Source organism: Xyrauchen texanus, chromosome 11 (assembly GCF_025860055.1).
Source record: "Xyrauchen texanus isolate HMW12.3.18 chromosome 11, RBS_HiC_50CHRs, whole genome shotgun sequence".
Lineage (NCBI taxonomy): Eukaryota > Metazoa > Chordata > Actinopteri > Cypriniformes > Catostomidae > Xyrauchen > Xyrauchen texanus.
This window is the reverse complement of record NC_068286.1, coordinates 45,729,402-45,757,230: the sequence shown is the minus strand read 5'-3', so window position 1 is coordinate 45,757,230 and position 27,829 is coordinate 45,729,402. Positions and strand designations below refer to the sequence as shown.

General features: G+C 43.0%; 1 protein-coding gene across 1 annotated transcript; it reads left to right on the top strand.

The window, feature by feature from the left end:
* The first annotated feature begins 510 nt into the window (after nt 1–510).
* On the top strand, nt 511–27,810 carry LOC127652067 (protein FAM184B-like). Its single transcript, XM_052138121.1, has 19 exons — nt 511–991; nt 7,853–8,032; nt 8,716–9,366; nt 12,066–12,201; nt 12,429–12,580; nt 15,596–15,868; nt 17,659–17,754; nt 18,828–19,007; nt 19,316–19,422; nt 20,880–20,997; nt 21,100–21,282; nt 21,709–21,925; nt 23,042–23,172; nt 23,363–23,529; nt 23,934–24,086; nt 24,248–24,356; nt 24,445–24,549; nt 25,733–25,989; nt 27,260–27,810. Exons 1-19 carry the CDS (start codon nt 857–859, stop codon nt 27,348–27,350), a joined length of 3,441 nt encoding a protein of 1,146 aa, XP_051994081.1. The 5' UTR covers nt 511–856; the 3' UTR covers nt 27,351–27,810.
* Nucleotides 27,811–27,829: the final 19 nt, after the last annotated feature.

The window sequence follows — 27,829 nt, the reverse complement described above, 5'->3', positions numbered from 1 at the left end:
GTACTCGCTAAACTACCCAGGCCCCCCTCAGTCATTATTTTCAAGATTCATAGTTCAGTGTTGTCTGGAACGCACCAGAAGTGAGTAAAATTTGGGTGGTCATGTGATCCTAACATGGCAGCCCCCATGAGAGGACCTGCTCCATGTAGAATAAAACAGCTTTTATAAGGTTACAGGTCTGACTGAACTCTTCATCTCATGTGACTGGTCATGATTTTACTTATGTTTCAAAATAACTTTATTTTTTTATGAGTAAAAAATGACTGAGGGCACCTTTAAATGACTTTGCCGAATAGGCTAATAGGAATATATGTTTTCCACCTTTGCTTACCTGGCACTGGGGGGGCAATTACATTTTCCAGAGCCTGCAGATTTGGTATTTGCTTTGAGAATGGTTCATAACGTAAAATAATTTAGGTCACAAATTAAATGTGCTTAACTGGGCTCTGACTCTGCTTTGGAAACGACTGCATGTGTGTGTTGGTTCATGGGAGTATTGGGAGGTGTAATGATTACACTGCAGTACCCGTGACTCGTAATGTAAGACTGTAGTCACGCCCCGGGTGAGAGACAGGTGTCCGGGCTGGGGGCACATGCCGTTACTGAGTCCTTTCCCTCGGGGCGCCGGAGCGCTGTCCTGTCCGTGTCCCTGATGGCATTTGAGTGTGAGCAGCGCGCGCACCGGGAGCAGCTATACGGCGGAGCGCGAGAGTGTTCGCCGGTCATTCCAGCGTGCAGAATGATTTCAGCTGTCGTAAAGGACTTTCCCATCAGGCTCACGTAGAGGCGACCAGGGTGTTGCGCAGCCCGATTTGTGATCGAACAACGTGGTCTAACGGGACACTCCGGGGTTATTATGGCTTCCAGCGCTGGGAAGATGAACCAGCCCCGGGACGGGACCGCTATTGCGGACATTTGCAATGTGGAGCAGGAACTGTATGATTATCAGATGCACACAAAAATGTGCAAGAAAATAGCGCAGCTGACTAAGGTAAGCACTGCATTTCGCTGCTCAACTAACAGGACTCATATAGTACGTTACCGGTAACCCAGTCCGTTATTAAGCTCCCGGTATTACGGTCTGTCTACCGCGTGCCGCAATGGTGCATATTACCGTGGTACGTATGCTATAGGAATATGTGTACTTACTAAATAATCAAATAAGAACGACCTACTCCTGTCTACTGCGCACATTTTAAGCTACATTCTTCCTATGTAGGCTACTTAAAAGCACTACAACGAGGACAGTCTGTAAATATTAAATACATAATCGTGTTTATGCTTCCTGACCCACTGGCATCTCTTAATTAGGGAAGGAATGCAACAGGGTTTAACTCATCGTCGCATGTCTTTCCAATAACGGTGATGCAGAGGCAGCCAGAAGGCAATCCAAGTCACGAATACAATAGATTACTTTAGTTGTATACAAGCAAACGTTTACAGGCATTTAGAGTAAATGTAGTACTTTAAACTCGAAATTTAAAATGAAGTTCAACCTTTAATTGTTTAAAAAATCTTATTAAAAAAGGAACACTATGCATGAACAACAACATCTAGATTTAACATCTTTTTTGTGGATTTTCTCCCCAATGTGGAATGGCCAATTCCCAATGCGCTCTAAGTCCTCGTGGTGGCGTAGTGACTCGCCTCAATCCGGGTGGCAGAGGACGAATCTCAGTTGCCTCCGCTTCTGAGACCGTCAATCCGCGCATCTTATTACGCGGCGTGTTGAGCACGTTACTGCCCGCGGCATCCACAAACAACTCACCACGCGCCCCACCGAGAGCGAACCACATTATAGCGACCACGAGGAGGTTACCCCATGTGACTCTACTGTCCCTAGCAACCGAGCCAATTTGGTTGCTTAGGAGACCCAGCTGGAGTCACTCAGCACACCCTGGGATTCAAACTCATGACTCCAGGGGTGGTAGTCAGCATCAATACTTGCTCCCCTAGCTCGTCTATTCACGCATGTCTTTGTTCAATAATTACAAACCCCAAACCTATGGATAGGCGAAGACCAGTTAAACTGATATACCGCTAGAAATGTGTCAACGAATTTTATCACGGTTATGCCGAATTCTGCATCATGGTAGGAAAAGTGCATTCCAATCAGAGGTTGTGCTACAAATAATCATATTATAACCATTATATTATTTTTATCTGTCAGTTGTTTCTTTTGCGTCATATTTTTTATTTTTTTTATTTTATTTTCTCCCCAATTTGGAACACCCAATTCCTAATGCGCTCTAAGTCCTCGTGGTGGCATAGTGACTCGCCTCAATCCAGGAAGTGGAGGACGAAACTCAGTTGCCTCCGTGTCTTAGACCGTCAATCTGCGCATCTTATCACGTGGCTTGTTGAGCGTGTTACCACGGAGACGTAGCGTGTGTGGAGGCTTCACGCTATTCTCCGCGGCATCCATGCACAACTCACCACGTGACCCATTGAGAGCGATAACCACGTTATAGCGACCACGAGGAGGTTATACTACCCCATGTGACTCTACCCTCCGTAGCAACCGGGCCAATTTGGAGTCACTTAGCACGCCCTGGATTCGAACTCGTGACTCCAGGTGTGGTAGTCAGTGTCAATACTCGCTGAGTTACCCAGACCCCCCTTTTGTATCTTTTTCTCACTTGGACGAGATCTCTGGAGGGCGCACACACACATATAAAGTGCATGAGTGAGAGAGAAAGTAAAGAAATGTAAAGATGGTTTAAAAATTAAAAATTATACAAATGTTCTTATTTTTTTATCTGTCAAAATGACAGACAGCATTTTACAAGTTTCTGTCAATGTTGTAAAGATTCTGTAAATAACAAAACATTTCCTGTATAAACATTAATGTAAAGACTTATAGAGTGATGTATTGCTTTACCAACCAATTGTATTTACTGTGTGTGTGTGTGTGTGTGTGTGTGTGTGTGTGTGTGTATATATATATATATTTATCTTTTGCATAGATCGCCCACCTATAATGAACCTGACCAGAACCTTGTCTGAAATCCAAAACATTTTCGGGTCCCATTGGGCTTGGGTCGGGTAGCAGACCTCTAATCTGAGATGGAAACACATGTTGCTAGTTTGAATCTTTGTATCGTAAATAAGGGAACTGGACAGTTGTCAGGATACCCCTCCTAACCATACACAATATGCTCTTGAAACAAGGCACTTGACCCAAGGTTATTGCAATTTGAATACTCAAATGCATATAAGCACAAAATTTGTGTTCATTAACAAAACAGAACTTTTTCATAGAAGTAAACACATTTATACTGACACCCCCCCCCCATAATGTAAGACTCTATTATCCTCTAGGGCTAGGCTAACAATCAAGTTTAACCATGAAACTGTAGAGGTTAAATGTTGCCATTTAAACACCACTGTCATTTGTGTCTATAAAGGAGGGTGAAGGAAAGGGAGAGCATGCATATCAAGTTTTATTAATATGGAAGTTAGTCAGGTTTAATTTGATGCGAATGAAAGCGAAGCTCTGAGAGATAGATAGCTTGTAATGTATAGGTCTTAAGTCGATGGTAATTTACTTGAAACTTTTTCAAAGGTGTTTTTTTCAGTGGTTTGTGAGCTGAACTAAAACCTTCCCTCATTTCTATACCTCACAGTCTTGTTTTCATTCTCATCAAAATAAATACGGCTTCTTCACTGACTAAGGTCCATTGGAGTTGAGGAAGAACATAAGGCAGCACTGTCATTGAACAAAGTATGTCAGGGCTTGAAATTCAAACCCATCACATCGTGTGAGCTGGAGGATCAACAGCTGTGTGGAATCCCTCTCTCTATCTACATGTAAACAAACTCTTATTAGTTATCTTCAGTTATGTGTGTTTGTGTGTGTCTTGTTAAAGCACAGTGTAAAGGGATTAATGGAAATGAGGAGGCGAGAACTGGCTTTACAATATAAATTATATTTAATTACGAACTTAAACCAAAAGACACAAACACACACATATAAAGGACAGCTGCCAGTAAACGCTCTCTCTCTGACACACCACCATCCGCAGTCGGCCTTTATCCCTCTCGGAGGCTTGATTAGCCTGATTAGGGGCTGGGTGTGTAGAATCCCGACCCCGCCCTCCGCCTTGTGACATTCTCCCTCATTCTCTCAGGCCGGGGAGCTCCCGGCATGACGTACACACCCTTCCCCTTTCCCTGGGGAAGGCATGCCTTACGCCCTGTCTTCCGGCAGGTCATATCCACCTTCTTGAATCTGAGAGGGGACAGGGGGATGGAAACAATAATGATTAGAATAGGGAGTACTCCCTGTAACAGTGCAGTACCCCCAAGAAAAAATACAAACATTTAAAAGAGAGGGAAAAGGCCAACGTGGAGCGGCAGTGGGAGAGAGAGAGAGGAGAGAGAGAGAAAAAAACCCCACTTACTCGCCGGTTCTCCGATATGCCGCAGCTTGGTCCTCTGCCACTCCTCCACCCTCTAATGGACGACAGCCGCGCCTTGCCCGGGCGGATCAGAGGCAGTCCTCCAGCCCTTGGCGGACGGAACGCCCCGCCACCCTCTCTGGGAACAGAAGGGGCCTTCCCCGCCCCTGGCAGCGGTTCTCCCGCTCCAGGCAGTCGGCCGGGAGCTCCCTCCACTTGCGGTTGCCGGTCCTCTCTTAACCCCGCTGCGTTTCAGAGGCTGGTAGGGGTCTCCCCCCGCCCATGGCAGCGTCCCCAACCGCTCCAGGTGGTCGGCTAGGAGCCCCTTCTCCCCTCGAGGTCGGCGGCCATTCCTCCGCTTCCAGACGGCCGGGCTCCTCTGTCCCCCAGCAGATGACCACAGCTGCTCCGTTGGGGTGAATGGTAGCGGCGAGAACTCCACTATGGCGTATCCCTCATCCTTTCCGGGTTTTCGGCACCAGTGTAAAGGGATTAATGGAAAGGAGGAGGCGAGAACTGACTTTACAATATAAAGTGGGGCGGCTGTGGCTCAGATGGTAGAGCGGGTCGGCTACCAATCGCAGGGTTGGTGGTTCGAATCCCGGCCCACATGGCAAGACACTGAACCCTGAGTTGCTCCCAATGGCAGGCTAGCGCCTTGCATGGCAGCTCTGCCGCCATTGGTGTGTGAATGTGAGTGTGGATGGGTGATTGGGACACAGTGTAAAGCGCTTTGGTAACCTCTAAAGTTAATAAAAAAACAGCTTTATATAAGTGCAGACCATTTACCGATAAAAATTATATTTAATTACGAACTTAAACCAAAAGACACAAACACACACATATAAAGGACAGCTGCATGTAAACGCTCTGTCTCTGACACACCACCGTCCACAGTCGGCCTTTATCCCTCTCATAGGCGTGATTAGCCTGATAAGGGGCCGGGTGTGTAGAATCACGACCCCGCCCTCCGCCCTGTCTCACACAGGTATGTGAATCTTAGGGCCTTTTTGGCACTTGAGGGACTCATACACAACTATTACAAAGAAGGAAACACTATATGAAGAACCAAGGTGATGTAAACTTTTAAATAGCATCTTTAGGGATATATGTAAAATCTGATATGTAGCTTCTGAAGGGCAGTATTAAAAGAAAAATATGATTTTTGATCTCTTCTGGAAATTCTGGAAGGAGTGTGCAAACTTATGAGAAAATATGGGTATGCAAACTAATGACCTCAACTGTCTGTTTCAAACTTACAATTAATTTATAAATTAAACCACAGGAAAAACTTTGAGTGCAAATGAGGACGAATGGAAAGAGAGACACGGGTACTTAAAATAATCATTTGAACAAAAGCCATTTTCTCTCCTCTTTTTATCTGCATTTTTCTTCAACCTAACATTCCCCTTCTACCAGTTCGTTCCAGTCTGTTCGACACTATGTGCACTGTAAGTTATGTGTGCTGTGGTTCTATATAAAGAAGGCAGACATTTCTGTCTCATAGATATGTGACATTACTTTCCCTTATATTCTGTGCACCGTAAAACATGAGAGTTCATGTCCAAGGACAGAGAGAGAGAGAGAGAAAATAGACAGAGGGTGAAAGTTAAAGAAGTAGACAGGCCTAAGAGAGAGGCAGATTGCTTCCAGAAACACTGTGGGGTATGAAAGAGAGAAGAAAGTTCCTGGCAGTTTATCATACGGAAAGCCCAGCTCTGCTGGGGTGGCGATTAATGACAGACAGACAGGCGTCATGGTACCACACGAGCCGCTTGAGGGATGAGTGAGACGTCGTAATCTGATGACACCCCAGGCATGGGATCTTATGGGTAGGACACATTGATGGCGAGCTAAAGTGACATGTAATATTAGTACTCTCTCATATGCCTACACACACAGGCTCAAATACACTTACACTTACTGTATGACCACAAACTAAACAGCATTTTGAAAAATACACTATATGGCCCAAAGTAAGTGGAAACAACCTCTCAATGAACAGGTCTGGCTATTCCAGCTACAGCCATTACTAACAGGTGTAAAAGCAAATAAAATCATACAGCCATGCAATCTCCTTAAACAAACATTTTCAGTAAAAATGGCCGCTGGCATAGGATACCAGTGGGGTGTGGAAGCCCAGACCTTTTCCCCCAATGAAAACCTTTAGGATGAACTGAAACATAGACTGCGATCCAAGCCCTATCGCCCAGCGTCCATGCTTGACCCTACTGATGCTCTTTCTTATGAATGGGAGCAAACCCCCACAGCCAAGTTTCAACATGTAGTGCAACGTCTTTTACAGAAGAGTGGAAGTTGTTATAGCAGCAAAGGGAGGATCAACTCACTATTTATGCCCATGGTTTTAAAATTAAACAAGCACATATTGGTGTGGCGTTCGGGTGTCCTCATACTTTTAGCTATGTTGTGTACATTCAGCAGCACTCAACCAATCACAAGCTCTCGTAGAAGATTAAAACTTACAAGAATTCAAATGCAAAAACTGGCTTTAGCAAACCAAGTGTAAAGACACACACACAGACTAAAGGGTGTTTGCACACTCTAACAGGTAAAGATTGGGCAGGGAGGAGGTGGGAACCAGCTGAACTGTCAACATAAAGACATTTTAATATCAAACTCAACTTAAAAACAAAACAACATAAACAAAAATGCAGCGTGGCCGCGTGTGTCTCGCTCTCGAACCCGCGTCTCCAGCCGCCCCATATGTCGCTCTTCCGCTGATCAACTTATTCAGCGCCGGCCGTGCTCCATGACGGCCCGGCCACGCCCTCCTCCTCGTCACACACACCAAACGTGAAATTTCGCCACTATAACCATTTTAAATAGAAACAGTAGATTCCTGTGAAGCCATTTACTCCTGGAGCGAATATTCTATATATTTTTTTCTTCACGCAGCAAAGAAATAAGCCCTGACCAATAAAATATGAGCTTTGAATCACATGCCGCTACAGTTACTAAAACCAGCGCAACTGGTGGCACTAAAGCACAGAAAGCTGTTTTGACCACCGACATTAAAACGCTGAAGGAACTCAAGGAAGAAATCCTGTACAAGCAGCGAGGATGTGCATTTTATTTGCATCAAATGCCTTAGAAAACTGGTACATATGTTCTCATATGGGTTCTCTTAATATGTAAATTATATTGCTGCATCACTGCCTTGTATACCCTTTAATCTTATGTGGATTGTCTTTGTAATGCACTTTTGGCTTTGTGTCACTTTTTTAAAATAAACAACCTTAAGAGGATCTTAAGAGCATATGATTGATCCTGATCAGAGAGGTGGAAGGTTTTTATCAGTTTGCTCTTTGGTCAGGGCCAGAGACAACTTTAGAGGATACACACATGTGCTTCCTGGTGAATTATTTGTTTGTGTTGTCCCTCCACTGTAAAGCTCTTTTTACAACATTTGTGGATGTACATTTTATGTATAGGTCATATATTCTTTAAACACTAAGAATGAGGAGCAAGAGGCGACTCTGCAATCACTACGGCGCATTGCCACGGAGACGCAGGGCAGCCTCCAGCCAACCACAAGCCTGGATGATGAAGAGGACGGGTCAGCATCTATTCTGAGGACACGCCTCCTAGAGCTGCAGGCCACAGTAGAGGAGGTAAAAGCATCTGGAAATCAGCACGTCATCCAACGTTATATTAATATCTGGGTCACAATGTTATATTTCATTTTTTTCTTTAATGAATAGATGAGTGGTTCCCGAAACTGTTTGACGGCAAACCTCCCATTGTCCAAGACAATATTCGATAATAAAGTGTTACCCTTATTTTAACTAATTTTAAGCAAACTTGAGGCCTCTTGAAAGTGTTTTGAGTAGGAATTTGTGATCTTGTGCCACCAGAGGGTCCCGCAAATCAAGGAGTTTATATATATATATACACACTTAAAGCTGTTAGTAAGACTCAGGCATCTATTAAGGCTCAATTAGACAATTATAGGGGGCCCCCTTGTGGACCGAGAGGGAATGGAAAATGTAATGATCCGACCGGGGTTGATTGCGAGGGGCCTCCAAGTAGGATTTCAGAAACATCCCTGAGGTGATGTAATAATTGCAGCAGGCCTCATTTGTGTTAACCGATTTAATATAAGTCTTCTATTTTAATCTTAACAAAGTTTACTTGCATTGTCTGAGGCAGACCATTTGTAATGTTAAAATAATCAAGGGTCTTCCGTTGAACTCATATTAGCCATATCTCGGGTTTCTATATAGAAAATGTCCATAAAAGCATAGGATAGAATCACATCATTCGCTCAGCATGTGTGACTGTGTGTCCATTTCAGGTGGAGGAGCGCGGACAGAAAACTGAAATGGAGTACACGGAGCGCATAGCTGTGTTAACCCAAGAGACAGCAGATCTGCGAAGAGACTACCATAATCTGCAAACAGAGAGAGACAACCAACACATATTACTGCAACAAACACAGGACGAAAACAAACGACTAGAGAACGAGTGCCAAGAGCTACGCAGAGCCAGAGATGAAGAGAGCAAGAGAGAGGAGGAGAAGATGCATAGGGTGGAAGAGGAGAGAAAAAGAGAAGAGGAGGACAGGAATAGGGAAGCAGAAGAAAGAAAAAGATTAAAGGAGGAATGTGTAGAAAGGATGCAAGCATTGAGACAGGAGGTACAAGCTCTTAGAGAGGAGAAAGAGAGAGCAGAGAAGGAATCGAAGAGGGATCTGGATGAGTGGAAGAAGAGAATGAAGGAGATGGAAGAGAAAAGGAGGGAGGAGCAGGAATCAGCCAAGATGACGCTGCAACAGAGCCTCAATGAACACATCAATCAGTGGCACCAGAGAGAGCAAGAAAACCGCAAATCCCAGAATGCAACACTTCAGCAGAGGCTGAGAAAAGCAGAGGCAGATGTGGAGGCCCAAGGACAGAGGCTGACTGAGAGCAGCAGACATTGCAGCAAACTTCAGGAGAGAGTCGAGGTAAACGTGTGCACATGCAAAAATCAATTTTGACTTGTCCCTCCTTTTCTTTACACATAGCAAAACTTTACATTTACAATGGGGCACTTACAGTGGACATGAATGGGGCCAATTGTTGAAAGGTTTAAAGGCAGAAATGTGAATTATTTGTAGGGGTATGTACAGTTATTTAATTATATGTGAATTTACATAAGTATATGAGATATGTATTTACATTATCGCACTATGGGGGAGTCCTGAAGGCAGTTTAATTGTTCATTAGGAGTAAAAACTGTTCTTGTGCCTGGATGTCCTGGAGCTGAGTGCTCTGTAGTGCCGGCCAGAGGGCAACAGTTCAAAGAGGGAGTGGGCGGGGTGTGTGTGGGGTCCAGAGGGGATCTACCCGCACATTTCCTCTCTCTGGATACGTACAGGTCTGGGAGGGTGGGCAGGGTGCACCAGTAAACTCTCAGCAGTCCTGACTGTTCGTTGTGGTTTCCTTCTGTCTGATTTGGTGGCTGAACCAAACCAGACTGTTATAGATGTACACAAGACAGACTCAATGACGGCCGAGTAGAACTGTGTCAGCAGCTCCTGTGGCAGGTTGAACTTCCTCAGCTGGCAAAGGAAGTACAACCTCTGCTGAGCCTTCTTCACAATGAAGTCTGTGGGGAGCCCAGGAACCTGAATGACCCCACTGCTGCCACAGTGCTGTTCAGGATGGTGATGGGGGGGCAGACTACATCCCTGAGGAGCACCAGTGCTAATAGTGAGGGTCCCGGATGTGAGTTTCTCCAGTCTCACTAGCTGCTGCCTATCTGTTAGAAAGCTGGTGACCCATCGACAGATTGGGGTGGGCATGGAGTTCTGGTTCAGTTTGGTTGAGAGAAGATCAGGCATGATGGTATTGAAGGCTGAATTGAAGTCCACAAATAGGATCCTTGCATAAGTCCCAGGTCTGTTGAGGTGTTGCAGGATATAATGCAGTCCCATATTGACCTCATCCTCCACAGACTTTCTTGCTCAGTAAGCAAACTGAAGGGGGTCCAGCAGGGGTCCAGTGATGTCCATCAGGTAAGCCAAAACCAGTCTTTCAAATGACTCCATGATCACAGACGTGAGAGCGACAGGTCTCTAGTCATTAAGTCCTGTGATTTAGTTTTTTGGGGGAACCGGAATGATGGTGGAGCATTTGAAGCAGCAGGGAACTTCACACTGCTTCAGTGATCTGCTGAAGAAAAAGTTGGCCCCCATTCACTTCCATTGTAAGTGTTAGCTCTGGAATTGTATCTAAAATATTTCACTTGCTTCAAGTTGCTCTTCCTGGGTGCAGTTTATACAGTTATTTTTATTCAGCAATCACAAATGCTTGGAAAAGTTGGGAATGAATTTGTTTAAAAGTTGTGGGAAGCTTGTATAGAGTAGCTAGCTTCCAAATGGGACAAACATGCATATGAAAAGTCAGTGTCAAATAAACAGTCAGATTTTTTCCCCTTGCAAAAAGCACTTATGATACTCTCATAGACCCCAAACTGACAATAAATGTCCTATAAATAGTCTTTATGTCTTTGCTACATTAAAATCAGAGTCTATGTCATAGAGTGGTGGTGGTGTAGTGGTCTAAAGCACATATCTGGTAAACTGGTAATCAGAAGGTCGCTAGTTCGAGCCCCACAGCCACCACCATTGTGTCCTTGCGCAAGGCACTTAAATCCAGGTTGCTCCGGGGGGATTGTCCCTGTAATATGGGCTCTGTAAGTCGCTTTGGATTAAAGCGTCTGCCAAATGTAATTTAAATTAACATTTTTAAATGTATGTACCATGTACACTTCTCATGAGAGAAAAGACTTAAACATATGCGCACACACACGCACACATCCAGTTAAGTGGCCATATGCAACTGACCTTTCAGTGGGGTGTGCATTTCCGTGTAAGGGGGCAGTAATTACCGCTGTGACTGACACTTCCAGATCTAATTTAGACGGAGATTAGAGGGATCTGACAAACACTCACACACACACACACACACACACAGCTGTACAGAAACAGATGGCAGAACCGACTCAAACAGACCGTGACAATACCCCACATAGACGTCTACAAATCTGCCAGATCTAATACAGACGTTTGCACACAACCTGCAAAAATTTAAAATAATTATTTGATTACATGGGATTGGGGGTAAAAGCAAGTAGCAGAAGTGGGTCGGAAAAGCAAGTTATTAGACTTAGCAGTATAACAGTATTTCTAACCCCAGCAACAGTAGCTAGGCGTGCAATATTGACTGTGAGGATATCGATGCAACAAGAGCTCTGCTGTCTCGGATGCAGCTCTTACGTACACCACAGCTAATGCACATTAGACCTGCCTTGAAATGTAATACACTGAGTGCAGATGAGTAACACTCTCTCCGCTTTGGTTCAACATCCTTCACAAAAATGTATCGGAGCTAGCCACCTCAGATCCGCAAAATCATATATATATACGTATATGTGTGTTTTGGGATGGAGTAGCACTAGCGGTGTGCTAGTACGCCATAGTACTCCATCCCAAACGCAGCCTGAAGTGATTGATTAATGTCATCATGGGCCACGTTCAGCACTGCTGTCCAACATAAAGGTTCTCCTGGTTAATGGACAAGGATTAAAAATGAGGAAGTCTTTAGTTGTGGTGCAATGCTGCATCATTAGGCATTCAGATATCCATCTGCTTTCTTGAAGGACCTGGAGGAGCAGTTGGAAGAAGGGCGTCGCCGTGTGTCCGAGGCAGATGTTGTTGCAAAGAAAGCAGAAGAGGAGTTATCTGTTGCCAAAGAACGATTATTACTGCAAGAAAATGAGCTTCAGAGCAAGTCAGGTACACACACACACACACACACAGTATATTCATAACTGACATGTCATAACATTCTGAATTTATCTCCAATATCATAGAGGCGTTAGTGTCTACCACAGTAAGCAATCTCTGACTCAACAAGCCATTGTTGATCTTCACATCTGTACTGAAATAATTAACACCAGCTTTCTGATCGAACCTTCTTTTGTCATGTGTTTCTCTTGCTTGTTTGCTTCTCTGTATTGCAGAGGAGTTAATGAGTCAGAGTTCATCTCAGGTGAGAGTCTCTGCAGAAGTGGAGGAGCTGAGGTCTCAACTCAGTCGTCTCAACATTAGAAACAAAGAGATGGAGCTTCAGAACAGTGGCCGCTCCAATGACCACGCCCGAATGCTCAAACAGGCAAGCAACACTCGAACGTTTGAACACCCCTTAAAGACCCCATGAAATGAAAACTGGAGTTCAGTGGGCTTAAGTGCATGTCTGTAAGCTTTGAGGTCTGCTAGTGTTCTCCTAAAAGTTGAAAAAATACACTTTTGGCAGATCTGCTTGGAAAACGAATCTAAAATACTGATGACTCATCATTAGGGCTGTCATTCGATAACTAATTGCATGACATACTGATGAATTAATTCAATTAAACATACACTCACCTAAAGGACTATTAGGAACACCATACTAATACTGTGTTTGACCCCCTTTTGCCTTCAGAACTGCCTTAATTCTACGTGGCATTGATTCAACAAGGTGCTGAAAGCATTCTTTAGAAATGTTGGCCCACATTGATAGGATAGCATCTTGCAGTTGATGGAGATTTGTGGGATGCACATCCAGGGCACGAAGCTCCCGTTCCACCACATCCCAAAGATGCTCTATTGGGTTGAGATCTGGTGACTGTGGGGGCCATTTTAGTACAGTGAACTCATTGTCATGTTCAAGAAACCAATTTGAAATGATTTGAGCTTTGTGACATGGTGCATTATCCTGCTGGAAGTAGCCATCAGAGGATGGGTACATGGTGGCCATAAAGGGATGGACATGGTCAGAAACAATGCTCAGGTAGGCCGTGGCATTTAAACGATGCCCAATTGGCACTAAGGGGCCTAAAGTGTGCCAAGAAAACATCCCCCACACCATTACACCACCACCACCAGCCTGCACAGTGGTAACAAGGCATGATGGATCCATGTTCTCATTCTGTTTACGCCAAATTCTGACTCGACCATCTGAATGTCTCAACAGAAATCGAGATTCATCAGACCAGGCAACATTTTTCCAGTCTTCAACTGTCCAATTTTGGTGAGCTCTTGCAAATTGTAGCCTCTTTTTCCTATTTGTAGTGGAGATGAGTGGTACCCGGTGGGGTCTTCTGCTGTTGTAGCCCATCCGCCTCAAGGTTGTGCGTGTTGTGGCTTCACAAATGCTTTGCTGCATACCTCGGTTGTAACGAGTGGTTATTTCAGGCAAAGTTGCTCTTCTATCAGCTTGAATCAGTCGGCCCATTCTCCTCTGACCTCTAGCATCAACAAGGCATTTTCGCTCACAGGACTGACGCATACTGGATGTTTTTACCTTTTCACACCATTCTTTGTAAACCCTAGAAATGGTTGTGCGTGAAAATCCCAGTAACTGAGCAGATTGTGAAATACTCAGACCGGCCTGTCTGGCACCAACAACCATGCCACGCTCAAAATTGCTTAAATCACCTTTCTTTCCCATTCTGACATTCAGTTTGGAGTTCAGGAGATTGTCTTGACCAGGACCACACCCCTAAATGCATTGAAGCAACTGCCATGTGATTGGTTGATTAGATAATTGCATTAATGAGAAACTGAACAGGTGTTCCTAATAATCCTTTAGGTGAGTGTATGTATCAGTATTTGCTATTGAAGTAAGAATTCAATATACAATAATCAAAATAACTATAACCATCTGCTTGATTGTCGTTGGTCTATGAACACATGCATCAGAGAGATGCTTTTGGAGCGTCTCGCTACGGTTGAGTCGCGTTTCACTTGTTTTCAGGATCACTAGCCATAAACGCTGCATTTTCAGAAAGCTGTGTTAAGTTCAACTTTAAAAAACATGTCTCGAGACCCCTGCACTCTGCTCCATCTTTGAACAGTTGTTGGTTTGTTGTTTGTGCAGCTGTAGTTGTGCTGACTGCCCCATGCTGACTGCGAGTTGCAAGAACATTAAGGTGGTACTTAAAGGAATGTTCCGGGTTCAATACAAGTTGAGCTCAATCAACAGCCTTTGTGGCATAATGCTGATTACCACAAAAACAATTTTTGACTCGTAAAATTTAGACATTTGCAATGGAAGAGAGGCCAATTTTTTCAAGCGTGTAATTTTATAAAAGCACTTAATTAAATTTTCTGTTAAAACGCATGTATATTTTGAGCAGTAAAGTTGTTTAAATTGACATTTTTACGGGGGCCTGGGTATCTCAGCGAGTATTGACGCTAACTATCACCCCTGGAGTCACGAGTTCGAATCCAGGGTGTGCTGAGTGACTCCAGCCAGATTTCCGTAGCAACCAAATTGGCCCAGTTGTATAATGTGGATCGCTCTCAGTGGGGTGCGTGGTGAGTTGTGCGCAGGGCTGGACTGGGAAGAGATATCGGCCCGCGATTTTACATAGCAACTGGCCCAAAAGTTGAGCGCGGGGGGGGGTGTTCGCTCTCCTTTTCTGCATATTGCGGCACCGTTTTGTGGTCCGTTCTGCATAACGCGTCAGCTCATTTTAGCTTATCGTGGCCATTCGGTTCTCCCGATGGCCAGTCCGCCCCTGATTGGCCCCAAAGTGCTTCTTACCACTGGGAAAATGCCCGGTATGCCAGATTAACAGTCCAGCTCTAGTTGTGCATGGATGCCGCGGTGAATAGCGTGAAGCCTCCGTGGTAACGCGCTCAACAAGCCATGTGATAAGATTCGTCCTCCGTCACCCGGATTGAGGCGAGTCACATGGCGAGTATATTGTTTATGTCTTGTGGCTATACTTTTGGAACAGTATTTTAACATCCAAAAATTGGCTCCATGCAAGTGCCTCAATGTAACCTCGATTTGTGCAGCCGGAGATGTCGGTTCGGATCGAGAGAGAGACGCACGCGGTCGTGTTGCATGCATGTCTGTTTATGTTTAAGTTAATTTATGCATTCAAAGTTTATGTTGATTGTTCAGCCGGTTCCCGCCTCCTCCTTGCCCATTCTTTTTACCTGTTACACCGAAACATTCCTTCAAAGCTTGAATTGCTCCAGCTTTCATGTAATTACCAACTCTCTGGTTTAATTGTAAATATGTCAAGACAGGAAAGGAAACTGTGCTCGTTAAGCCATTTCATGGGGTCTTTAAACACATACAGTACTTCTAGCATTACAGGTTTTATATCATTAAACCTTGTGTGTGTGTGTTCAGCATGCAGATGCTCTGTCCTCTATGCGTCTGGAGCTGCAGCGTGCTCACACGGAGGAGATCAGACGCCTTCAGCAAGAGGTGGAGAGCGAACGAAAGAATGACAGACAGGAGCTGGAAGAAGAGAAGAAACAGGTGCAGCAAAAGATGGAAGAAGAGAAAACGAGGCTGAAGGAACAGCTTCGGAAAGCGCTGGAAGAGGTGATCCGCAAACATGCCAGTGAGCTGCGGCATGCGTATGCTACTCTGGATGCAGAAAAGAAGACGACGTTGCAGGTACAATCGCAGGTTGCAGCTGCTGTTGTCATGGAAACATGCAAAGTCTTCATGACAAAAATATTGATGCACTTACTCAGTGACACTCAAATTACGCAGCTTGGGGGCCACTTTTGTAAAATGCGAGGTGACTGGTGAATAAAATGAACCTCATTTTTAAGATCAAATTTCAATATTCAACATAAGTCAAGAACGGTGTTCTCAGTTAGGGTACACATAATGAGACTTTGAGTATCACTGCATTAACCTCAATTGTTTTGGCCTAGTTTTACTATTAAATGGCACATGGATGTGACACAAATGTGTCATTCAGAAATCAGAACCAAGTGTACAGTAACATACAGTATGACCACCCATGGTAACATATCAATGCCTTGTAAACCATTTATATTACACACTCATAAAAGGACATTTACATTTAGATGCCTAACCCTTGTGTTGTGTTAGTTTTGTGCTAGCACATTTTGTGTTCCCGGTCAAAAATGTCCGGCCCACTAAGATTGTTTATAAATCTCTCATATTGCATATATTATCACAAGATATTGCATTAGAACTTCTTTTTGAGCTATTATGGTTTTGTACTCCTTTTTTGAATGCATTTAAAAAAAAAAATTATATATATATATATATATTATTATTTTTTTCATTGATAAAGGATTTATTGAACTGAGCTTATACTGGGCCACTAGGGGGCACTCCCTTTGGAATACAGAAATAATAAGAATTATAATTACATAATAAATTAATAAACACTTGCTTGATATGATCGAAGTAGGTGTCATTTTAAAGCGGAGAATCTGCAATTTACAATGCATATAGCTGATCCTACCAGTTCTTAATTAATGCTTTTTAATTTGCTGACAAATTTGCAAATTTGTTATCACAACAATTATATTCAGAGTTGGTAAAACCATACAAAAGATGAGATAACCATGTGTTATATATCATTGGAAAGGTCCCAGTTTGTAGAATGCAATGAGCAAATTTGTTTCACTTGGAGGTGAAACTGCAGTGATTATAAGTGTATGAAATTCCCACTGACACACATAAATATAGTAAACAGTTTGTTACATTTTTCCTTAATACTTCCTGAAACATGCATATAACATAGACAATGATGTATCTTAAATTACAGCAGACTATCCCAAATCAAACGAGCCCAAACACAACATAGTATGATAAGAAAATCTTGATATATTCCTCAAAGAGTGTATATAGAAAGACGATGCACAAAAGGGCGTTCAACACTTGATATGTGTGTGTGTGTGTGTGTGTGCGTGCACATGTATGAGGACTTTGTGTGTCCAAACACGTATCCACATATGCACTCATGTAAAGGATTGGGATGCTCATGAACACTTCATATTTCTGTATTTTGTAGTCTAATCTATTAATTTCCAATGGCCGGTCATTCTTGACCGGGAACACAACACGTGAAACAAAGTGAAATAAAACCAAGAAAATGGTAAAAAAAAAAAAATACCATGTGAACAAAGAAATTTTATTTTATTTATTTATAAAAAATAAAAAAAAAATATTAATAGTTGTCCGGGTCAAAAATGACCGAAACACAACATAAGGGTTAAAGGGACAGGAACCTGTTTAATACTGTTTTTGGGTACCAAAATGCTACAGAAGTGCATCATATGGCCCCTATTTAAAAGAAGTGACTTTATAACTAGTTCAAACAGTGGCATAAATAGTGGCATTTAAGACTGATGTATTAAATAGATATAATGAGAACATCTTTCACCAACCATATTGGTATTATGATGTTGGCTTGACTACAGGTTGAGATGCAGATGAAGGCCAGTGAAGAGGAGAAACAGGGTTTACAGACTGAGAGGGAAGAGCTATGCAACCAACTACAGCTGTCCAAAACTGAGGTAAGATATGACACTCAAAAACACAGAGAAAAAGCAGATGACAAATAAAAATGATATATTCATGAAAAAGTTTTGGATATGTTTACATAACATCATTGAATGGAAACACCTGGAATGACTTGTACTATATGCATATCAAGCTCTTTTAAATTAGAGGTTCAGGTGAAGGGAACAGGCTCAGTTCCTGTACTTAAATACACAGAGACAGATTGAGCGGCCCAGAGCTCTCCACATGACCATGATAAATGAGATAGCAAGAATAACATTTGTACTGCCCAAGGCACAGCATGTCAGATAATGAGGTTGCCAGGGTCAGGGTAGCAAACTATTACTTAATTTAAGGATAAGGGAAAATACTGTTTGGTTTATATGCTGTGTCTCAATGAAGCAAGCATCATTGTGGGCCTGATATACATATATAGTATATATATATATATATATATATATATATATATATATATATATCAGATGACAGGAAGCGGTTCTGTAAGCCACTTGCATGTCATATCAAATACCTGGATTTAAAAGCAGATTTACACAGTTCATCCTGAAGGTTAAAAACCTGGACTATACGCCAAACCCGCAAGGGCCGATCTCTAAACAATCCCCATTTTACCCAAAAGCGAGAATCTCAGGTGGCAGGGGAGTGTCCTTATTAAATAAGATGTTTTTCCAACGTTGTGCCATCTACAGGAAATAGGGATGTGTTAGTGTGACGACAAACTCCAGCAAACACAAGTTGTGGAAAATTAGATGTGATTTTATGCGGCTTTATGAATGCCATTAAAAAGACTGTATGTCCATTACGCAGCCTCGTTTTCGTTCCTGTCAAAATCAAAAATTAAAGATGGCGCTACTGAGGAAAGGGACTGTTACTGTCAGACTTGACATCACCTGCAGTGGGCAGTCTACCAGTTATTATGCATAATTTATATATATATATATCTTATGGTAGAGTGTTACCGATTTGTTTTGTCTTTGCATGGGACCAGGGAATTATTAAATCAAACCTGAGTGGTTTTCACATGCTCTCATGGTTCCTATGGGTCTGTGCTGAATTTGTTGACTTGCAGATAGCAAAATTGGAGGGGGTGATTCAGACACTGGAGAGAGAAAGAGAAGAGGAGAGGGAAAGGGCAAAAGAGAGAGAGAAGGAGAGTGCAGAGGTGGAGCGGCAGTCGGCATGTGGCCCGGAGTGTGTAAGAGTGAGAGAAGAACTGGAAAACACACACACCAGCATGCAGCAAATACAGGTACTAGCTTTTGCTTGCCCAACGTACATTTTCATCTGACTCTGACATGTGGACAGAGTGTCATCGATGTCCCTTTGCATTACTGCAGAGGTCTGTCACACATATACTCATACACACACACACATACACAAGGCCTGAATGTCCCTCAAGGTAGCTCAAGGATCTGCTGATCTCAGCAGATATGTGCCACCCAGATGAGATGGGAAGAAATAGAGGACATTCAACAAAGACATCAACATTCACCTTGCAACCTAATCCTATCAATCTATCCTTCCATCTGTCCATCCCTCAATTTATGTCTCCCACAGGAGGAGTCTTCTGCTCTGAAAGAAGGGTTGCAGGCAGAGATCTCTGCTCTAGAGCAAGAGAGAGACATCCTACAACAGTCCAATCACAGTATAGAGGAGAGGACCAGGTGTGTAGGAAAGAGAGAGTGGCTTTTACTTTTACTGTGGTGTTTCTAGTAGGTCTGCCTAACAAAATGTCTCAAATTATTTCCTGTAATAATTAGCTTCGGTATCTTGTGATGATTAATCTTGAGGTGTAAGACATTTGGATACTGTACTGTATATATTTTGTGTTAAAGTGATGGGAATCAGCTCTATTTGTTGTACAAAACAAACCCAGATGGGACTTGTAACAGAAGTCAAGTACTTTATAGCCTTTATATGGTGCAATTTAATAACCACACAAGCATGTCAAGTCTTAACCGTCACCAAAACGGCAAAACACACGATGCATGGCACTGATGAGGGACCGTTGCGGCCAGCTAGCTTGTTTGAGTCTGTTGACGCTCCTCTCAAAGTTAAAATAATACTGTATATAGAGTGCATACAGAAATTATCTTAACTCTGTACTTAGTTGAAGAACGGTTGGAAGCGTTTACAGCCTCAAGTCTTTTTCAGGTATGATGTGACAAGCTTTGCACACCTGGATTTGGGGATTTTCCTCCATTCTTCTCTGCAGATCCTCTCAAGCTCTGTCAGGTTGGATGGTTGGACTGTCGGTGGACAGCAATTTTCAGGTCTCTCCAGAGATGTTCGATCGGGTTCAAGTCCGGGCTCTGGCTGGAGTACTTAAGGACATTCATAGTGTTGTCCCAAAGCCACTCTTGCGTTGTCTTGTCTGTGTGATTTGGGTCATTGTCCTGTTGGAAGGTGAACCTTCAGCCCAGTCTGAGGTCCTGAGTGCTCTGGACCAGGTTTTCATTAAGGATATCTCTGTATTTTGCTGCGTTCCTCCTTCAACCCTGACCAGTCCCCAAGTCCCTGCTGCTGAAAAACACCCCTACAGCATGATGCAACCACCACCATGCTTCACCGTTGGGATGGTATTGCGCAGGTGATTAGCGGTGCCTGGTTTCCTCAGTTTGGCCGGGCGGTTATCTCTAGGAAGAGTCCATTTAACAATAATGGAGGCCAGGGGCCTGGGTAGCTTTGCGAGTATTGACGCTGACTACCACCCCTGGAGTCGCGAGTTCGAATCCAGGGTGTGCCGAGTGACTCCAGACAGGTCTCCTAAGCAACTAAATTGGCCCGGTTGCTAGGGAGGGTAGAGTCACATGGGGTAACGTCCTTGTGGTCGCGATTAGTGGTTCTCGCTCTCAGTGAGTTGTGCGTGAATTGCGGAGAGTAGCATGATTCTCCACATGCTGTGCGTCTCCGCGGTGTCATGCACGCCGATTCACGTGATAAGATGCACAAATTGATGGTCTCAGATGCGGAGGCAACTGAGACTTGTCCTCCGCCACCCTGATTAAATATTTAATAGATTAACTATTCAATAAACGTGTTTACTTTGACAGCTCTATTTCTAATATTGTGTAAAAAGGGGAAAGGGTGCCATTTTATTCATTTAAATGTATGTGTGTAGGCTACAGTTTGAGAAGCAGTTCTCTGATCAGGTAGCGGAGCTGAAGAGAGAGAGAGAGGAAGAGGTCCGAAAGATCAACCAACAATGGCAACGCAGAGTAGAAGAACTGGAGACACAGGTAACACACGCTCTCCATCATTGTCAATTGTAGTCTTCAGATCAATTCCACAGAAATACACACCTGATCTGAATTATTGTATTATTCTTTTTGCCTGTGAAGTTGGAGGAGAGGAGAGTACTCTCAGAGAAGATGGAGGAAGAGTGGGAGAGGCGTTATAGTAATGGAGAGATGGAACGGATGAAGCAGGAGATCCAAAAGACGAGAGATATGAACAGCTCGCTCAGAGCTCAGCTTCACTCCACCATTCAGGAGAAGGAGAGGCTTATGAGGCGACAGTTACAGGTGCGTTGCCAACAGAGATTCAAATGATGTTGTTTCTCCTGACAAAGTTGATGCTTAAATAAAATGTGAACCATTAACTGAGAACTCCTGAAAGAGCTGGGTGCCGTAATTCCAGCCGATGTGAGAAAGGTGCCCTGAGTTGTTCCTGCTCAGCCTGTCAGGAGCAGTTCAAGGCACCTTTGTACAAAGGGAATATTTTCACGACACGTTCAGATATGAACCCTTGTTTATAAGCACACTATGCAAGGAGGAGAATGATTAATTTTAGTAAACCGGTTTGTTCGGATGATTGATTTCTCACTTTTGTGTGAACAATCCTTTTCACTTTAGCCTACTTACTATAACGCTTAAATGTCCTGGAAAAGAGAAAGTTGGCAACACTAGATGTCGGTGATTTTGCATTCTCAATGTCTCCGAGTCTTGTAGGTGGTACAAGAGGAAGATGAGGACGAGGAGGATGGAACGGCTGCAGGAAAGAGGGATGAGGAGAGGGAGAAGCGGGGGTGGCGTGAGAGAGAGGAGGAGTTGTTACGTGCGGAGAGGCTTAATCACCAGCGTGCTCTTCAGGCCCTGGAAACCCGAGCCAATGAAGAACTTCAGTCAGAGAGACAACGCTTGCTCACTCAGCACAAACTACAGCTCGGTAAACACGCACACACACAGATACATGCTCTGGAGGCAGCATTTTGAGGCTGAATTCAGTTCAATGGCAGTATATAATGACTCACTTAAGCACTCAATGAAGAACCCAAAAGTGTCATTAAAGTCTTCTGTAGGCATATGATCACTTGTATGTTGAACAGACCATCATCAAAACCCTACACATATACAACGAATCATCATTTCACAATCAAACCCCACAAATATCCCTCCCTATTCACCAACCCCACCCTGACCCCTAACGAACACCCCTGTGGTCCCACATAATAACACACACACACACACACACACACACACACACAACAACAACAAAAATTATAAGCATACGTAATTAAACTCAACTACACTCTCCACATCCTCTCCCCAAGAGTCCCCCCAAAAAACGTAATAAATGCCCATTTCTTTAATTAATAAGTCCCAAAACCCCCGCCGCCTTCTTACCACTTCCTCAAAAGCTGCCATACACCCCATTTCCACACACCACTCCAAAAAAAAGAGGGCGCCCCATCCAACTTCCATCCCCTAAGAATGATTTGCCTGTTATTATTAAACTGGTCAGAACCCAATTATTAATCTGATTATCCCCCAAATGTATGACCGCCCCATCACCCAAAAATACAGAGTCTGGGACAAAGTAAAATCTGAGTGCTCAAAACGTCACACATAAAACTCTGAACTTTCAACCAGAAGTTTTGAATATTAGCACACCACCAAAAAACATGGGTCGAGTCTCCATCTTCTGATTGGCATCGCCAGCAGGTGGGCGTGTCTTTAAGACCAAGCCTATACAATCTAGAGGGGGTCCAATATAATCTATGTAAATTCTTAAAATGGCAGAAGGTGCACCCTTGCATCTCTATCATATTTTTTAAATGGTAAATGGTCTGCACTTATATAGTACGTTTTTTAACCTTAGCAGTTAGCAAAGGGCTTTACACTGTGTCCCATTCACACACACTCACACTCATGCACCAGTGACGGCAGAGCTGCCATGTAAGATGCTAACCTGCCATTGGGAGCAACGGGGGTTCTCACAAATTTTTGTAAGCATGTGCTCTCATCTAATGTATGTTATGACTGTGTGGATGTGTATTTACAGACAAGCAGAAGGCAGAGCTGACCCAGCAGCACACCGAGTGGGTGAGACAGGTCACCCAGAGACACATGCAGCAGATTGAGGACCTTCAGAACGAAATACACACACACACGCAAATGATGACCCTGCAGCAGGTACACACATGCACAAACAGAGCTGCAGAGACCACTATGGGCGCACACACACACACACACACACACACACACACACACACACACACACACACACACACACACACACACACACACACACACACACACACACACACGCGTGTCAACACTGCCTTAATGGGTGCATCACCACACAACTCTCTCTCCTTCTCAGGATCTGAAGCAGCAAAACCGCTTACAGTCATTAGAGAGACAGCTGGACGAGAAGAGCAGTGAGGTTCAGGAGCTAAAGAGAGAGAACGGAGATCTGAAAGAACGAATGAACACAATGAGCGCACAAAAAGAAGAGCGGGAGAACCGCAAACACACTCACTCACAGGGGTAAGTGACCAGGGGTTAGTGACCGAGATGACCAAACGTACTTGGGCCATCTCACTGTAAAGTGACCAACCACATTGGGAATTTTTAAGTGACATTTAGGAACGAATCAATTGGAAATAGCCCTGAGCGCATGGGAGCAGGACTTGTTTCACAGCAGGACCTGTGCATCCAATCAGATTGTAGCTTTCCATTTTGAGAAAGTTGCCACTTTTGTGTGCAATATATTGCACATCAGGTGCCCAATGAACAGTCTGTTTGGAAGTGGTTTGTGGCTGAAACTAGCGACACCATCAGTAGTTTAGCATCAAACGGCCCCGTGTTACTGGCCACGCACATATTAGTCACGTTCAGGTTTTCTGGAAGCTCATATTTTTCATGCTGATGTTTGTGTATCTGATGTGCAGTTTCTCCGAGGAGAGAGACAAGGGTGGAGAATCGGATGAACGTGACACGGAGAGTGTGAAGAGAGAGCACAGAATGGAGATCCAGACCATAATATCAGACTTCAGCTCCGCCCAAACACGACTACAGGCCCGCATAGTTGCCTTGGAAACAGAGTACCTATACCGCCCACGTCAATAATGCAAAACACACGCATTCATACAGAATTAATCCTAGCAAAACCCTTCTAGGCTATAACGATGGCTTAGAACCTGGCTAATATCATTTCATATTATACCAGTTTGTTTATTTAATGTGTTTGTGTGCTTGCGTGTAGGTTGAGAGAAAGGGAAGAAAGGGGAAAGAGGAGAGTAGAAGACCTTCACACGATCACTAAACTACAGGACAAGCTAAGCGAGAGAGACCAACTCATCAAAAGTCTGGTGGTTAGACACGCACATACACAGACACAGCGGGAAGCAGGATGCACCTACTCTTCTCTTTCTTCATCTCAGTCTTTTTTTTCTACTTCAGGAGGACCTCCACCAGCTATCCCAGCGTCCTCCTCTCGACAGTGATGTAACAATAAAGCCCTATGATTTTAGGACACAAGCAGCGACTCTCACACCCAATAAGAAGGTAGTACACCTCCACATCTCTCCCTTAGTAAACATATGGTCTATGTAAATAATGTAATGTCATGCTTTTTATTACTATGTATTGTTTTATAGTGGTGTAAATAAATGAAGATGATTCAATGTTAGTTTTCCTTGTCTTCATTTAGTGTAAAACTGTGGAAAATTAGCCTTGAGAACTAGATATTTTCTTCTTGCATTAGACATATTGAATCTTGTTTGATTTAAAGGTACAGTGCACCCAAAAATCGAAATTCTCTCATCATTCACTCGCCCTCATGCCATGCCAGTGTATGACTTTCTTTCATCTGCTGAACACAAATGAAGATTTGTAGAAGAATATTTCAGCTCTGTAGGTCCATATAATGCAAGTGAATGGGTGCCAACTTTTTGAAGCTCCAAAATCCAAAAAAGGGAGCATATTAGTAATCCATGTGACTCCAGTGGTTTAATCCATGCCTTTAGAAGTAATATAGGTAGGTGTGAGTGTGAAACAAATCAATATTCAAGTAATTTTTTACTATAAATTTCCACCTTTTACTAGCTCTGTCCAGTAGGTGGCGATATGCACAAGGAATGTGAAAGTGAAAGTGGAGATTTATAGTAAAGGGACTTAAATATTGAGCTGTTTCTCACCCACACCGATCATATTAACATGGATTAAACCACTGGTGTCTTATGGATTACTTTTATGCTGCCTTTATGTGCTTCTTGGAGCAAAGTTCTGGTCACCATTCACTTGCATTGTAAGGACCTACAGAGCTTCTAAATATGTTCAGTTGTGTTCTGATGAAGAAAGAAAGTCATACACGTCTGTGATGGCATGAGGGTGAGTAAATGATGAGAATGAAAAAATATGGGGGGAAATATTCCTTAAAATGATGATTAAAAATAAAATAAAAAAAATACATTTTTAAACCATTTCAGAGCAAATAGTTTAAAAAATATTGCCCAGCCCAACACAGAAACATTTGCTCAATTTATGGTGCGAGTTTGGGATTGGACTATCAAAATACTGGTTTTGTAACTCAACATAACTTGCCCTTGACCAAAAATCTGCTTTATTTTTTATAAAACAGTACATGCAGTCTTATACAGTAACTTAGAGAAGAACATGCTCATTATTAAGCCTTTGTAATATTCAGAGTTTTATGTAATAGCACAATTCTGCCTTGTCATGCGTATAGAAAAAGGGAGTTGAGGAAACTAGCATGTCGGACCACTGCTCATATGATGGGGGGTCACCCAAGGCCAAACGCTCTCCAGTTATGGAGTGTGGGTTACCCAGTTTGGAACAGATTGGTCGTGGAACACACCTATCAAGAACACACACTCCCACCTCCCCTCATGCTGAATGCAGAGCTTCTGTCAGGCACAGCCGCCCACCCTCACAAGAGGTGCGACATCAGCCCCAGCTTAAAATCAACTACAACCAGCATATCAGGTAATCACCAGCAGTTCTGGATCTAACCCGCTTATTCTGAACACAATCTCTTTTCTTTTCTTTTTGAGGTGGATACAGACAAATCTGGACGTATGATGTTTAATTGAGATTTCTATAGTACCATATACTGTATGTTACATTACTTTTTTAAAAAGGAAAACAAAATTATGTTCCAGGTTTAATACAATTTAAAGGGACAGTTCATCCAAAAAATTCTCATCATTTAATCACCCTCATGCCATCCCAGATGTGTATGACTTTCTTTCATCTGCAGAACACAAATTAAGATTTTTAGAAGAATTTTTCAGCTCTGTAGGTCCTTATAATGCAAGTCAATGGTGACCAGAACTTTGTTGCTTTATAAATCACATAAAGTCAGTGGTTTAATCCATGTCTTCAGAAGCGACATGATAGGTGTGAGAAAAAGAACAATATTTAAGTCCTTTTTACTCTAAATGGCACCACATGTGACTTTCAGATGTAAAAGTGAAAGTGGAGATTTAGATTAAAAAAAAGGACTTAAATATTGTTTTTTCTCACCAACACCTACAATATCACTTCTGAAGACATGGATTAAACCACTGGAGTCGTATGGATTATTCTATGCTCCCTTTATGTGTTTTTTTGGAGCTTCAAAGTTCTGGCCACCCGTTCACTTGCATTATGAGGACCTACAGAGCGGAGATATTCTTCTAAAAATCTTCATTTGTGTTCTGCAGAAGAAAGAAAGTCATACACATCTGGGATGCCATGAGGGTGAGTAAATGATGAGGGAATTTTTATTTTTGGGTGAACTGTCCCTTTAAGAACAGCGTGCATTTACAGCATTATTGTAACACATAGTATTTAGAGATTTAGCATGTACAGGATCATGATGCATCATCCAACGTACTGTATTATTAGGGGAAATAAATGGAAACATTTGTTAATTTCATTTTTAAAGCCTAAAATATAAAATAATAAAAATGGACCATCTTGCCCCACTACTGGGGTCCAAACTTTAACCCCAAAAATGTTTCCGATGGAATACGTCTCACAAATGTTGATGTTCAGATTGAAAGTCCAGATTAATGAGCGTAACCGTTCAATAAATGTGTTGAGATTAAATTTAGTGGCCAAGAGGAAAACTAAAGGTGCAAACGTCTTGCCCCATCTTCCCCAACTGTCCCAAATATCACGGTCCACCCCATTAATATATACCAATGGCAGCTTTTGACAATTCAACAGTCACTGTAATGAGGAATTAATCGAGCATGTGTTTGGTTTATAGGACTCCTGCTGAGCAGAGGGTTATTGAAACAGGACCTGATGGACAAGACCTTCAAAAACAGGAGTGGTTCACCAAATACTTCTCTTTCTGAACTCCCACGGAGCTCTCCGCGGCCTCCATTCAATTAAGAACAGGCTCACCAAAGGCTCCTTTTGGTGCATAGACCCACTCAACTGCAAGCTAACACCAAATAAGCTTTTCTACAAGATGCAAGTTTATGCTGTTCAACAAACAGTCACACGCCGGCCCAATGTCTTAAAGTGTTACAAAAAGAAATGATGCATGGACCATACAGAACTAATTGAACCCACGATGAACACCAGAGAATGAGGTTTCCTCCACTGGTACTTCAGTGTGGTCTCTCCCCGCACAAGATCAAACAAAGCGGACCGATTCTGCTCCGACTCATTTATCTAGTGAACCCCCAATTTTGGAGTGGGGGAAATGTGGTGTGGACTGCGGACACAAAACAATGCAAAAAGAGCTGACTTTGCCATACTATGCCAAAACTGTGTAACTGTCTCAAGATAATTAACGTATATCAATAAATTATTTTTGTTTTCTAAAAAG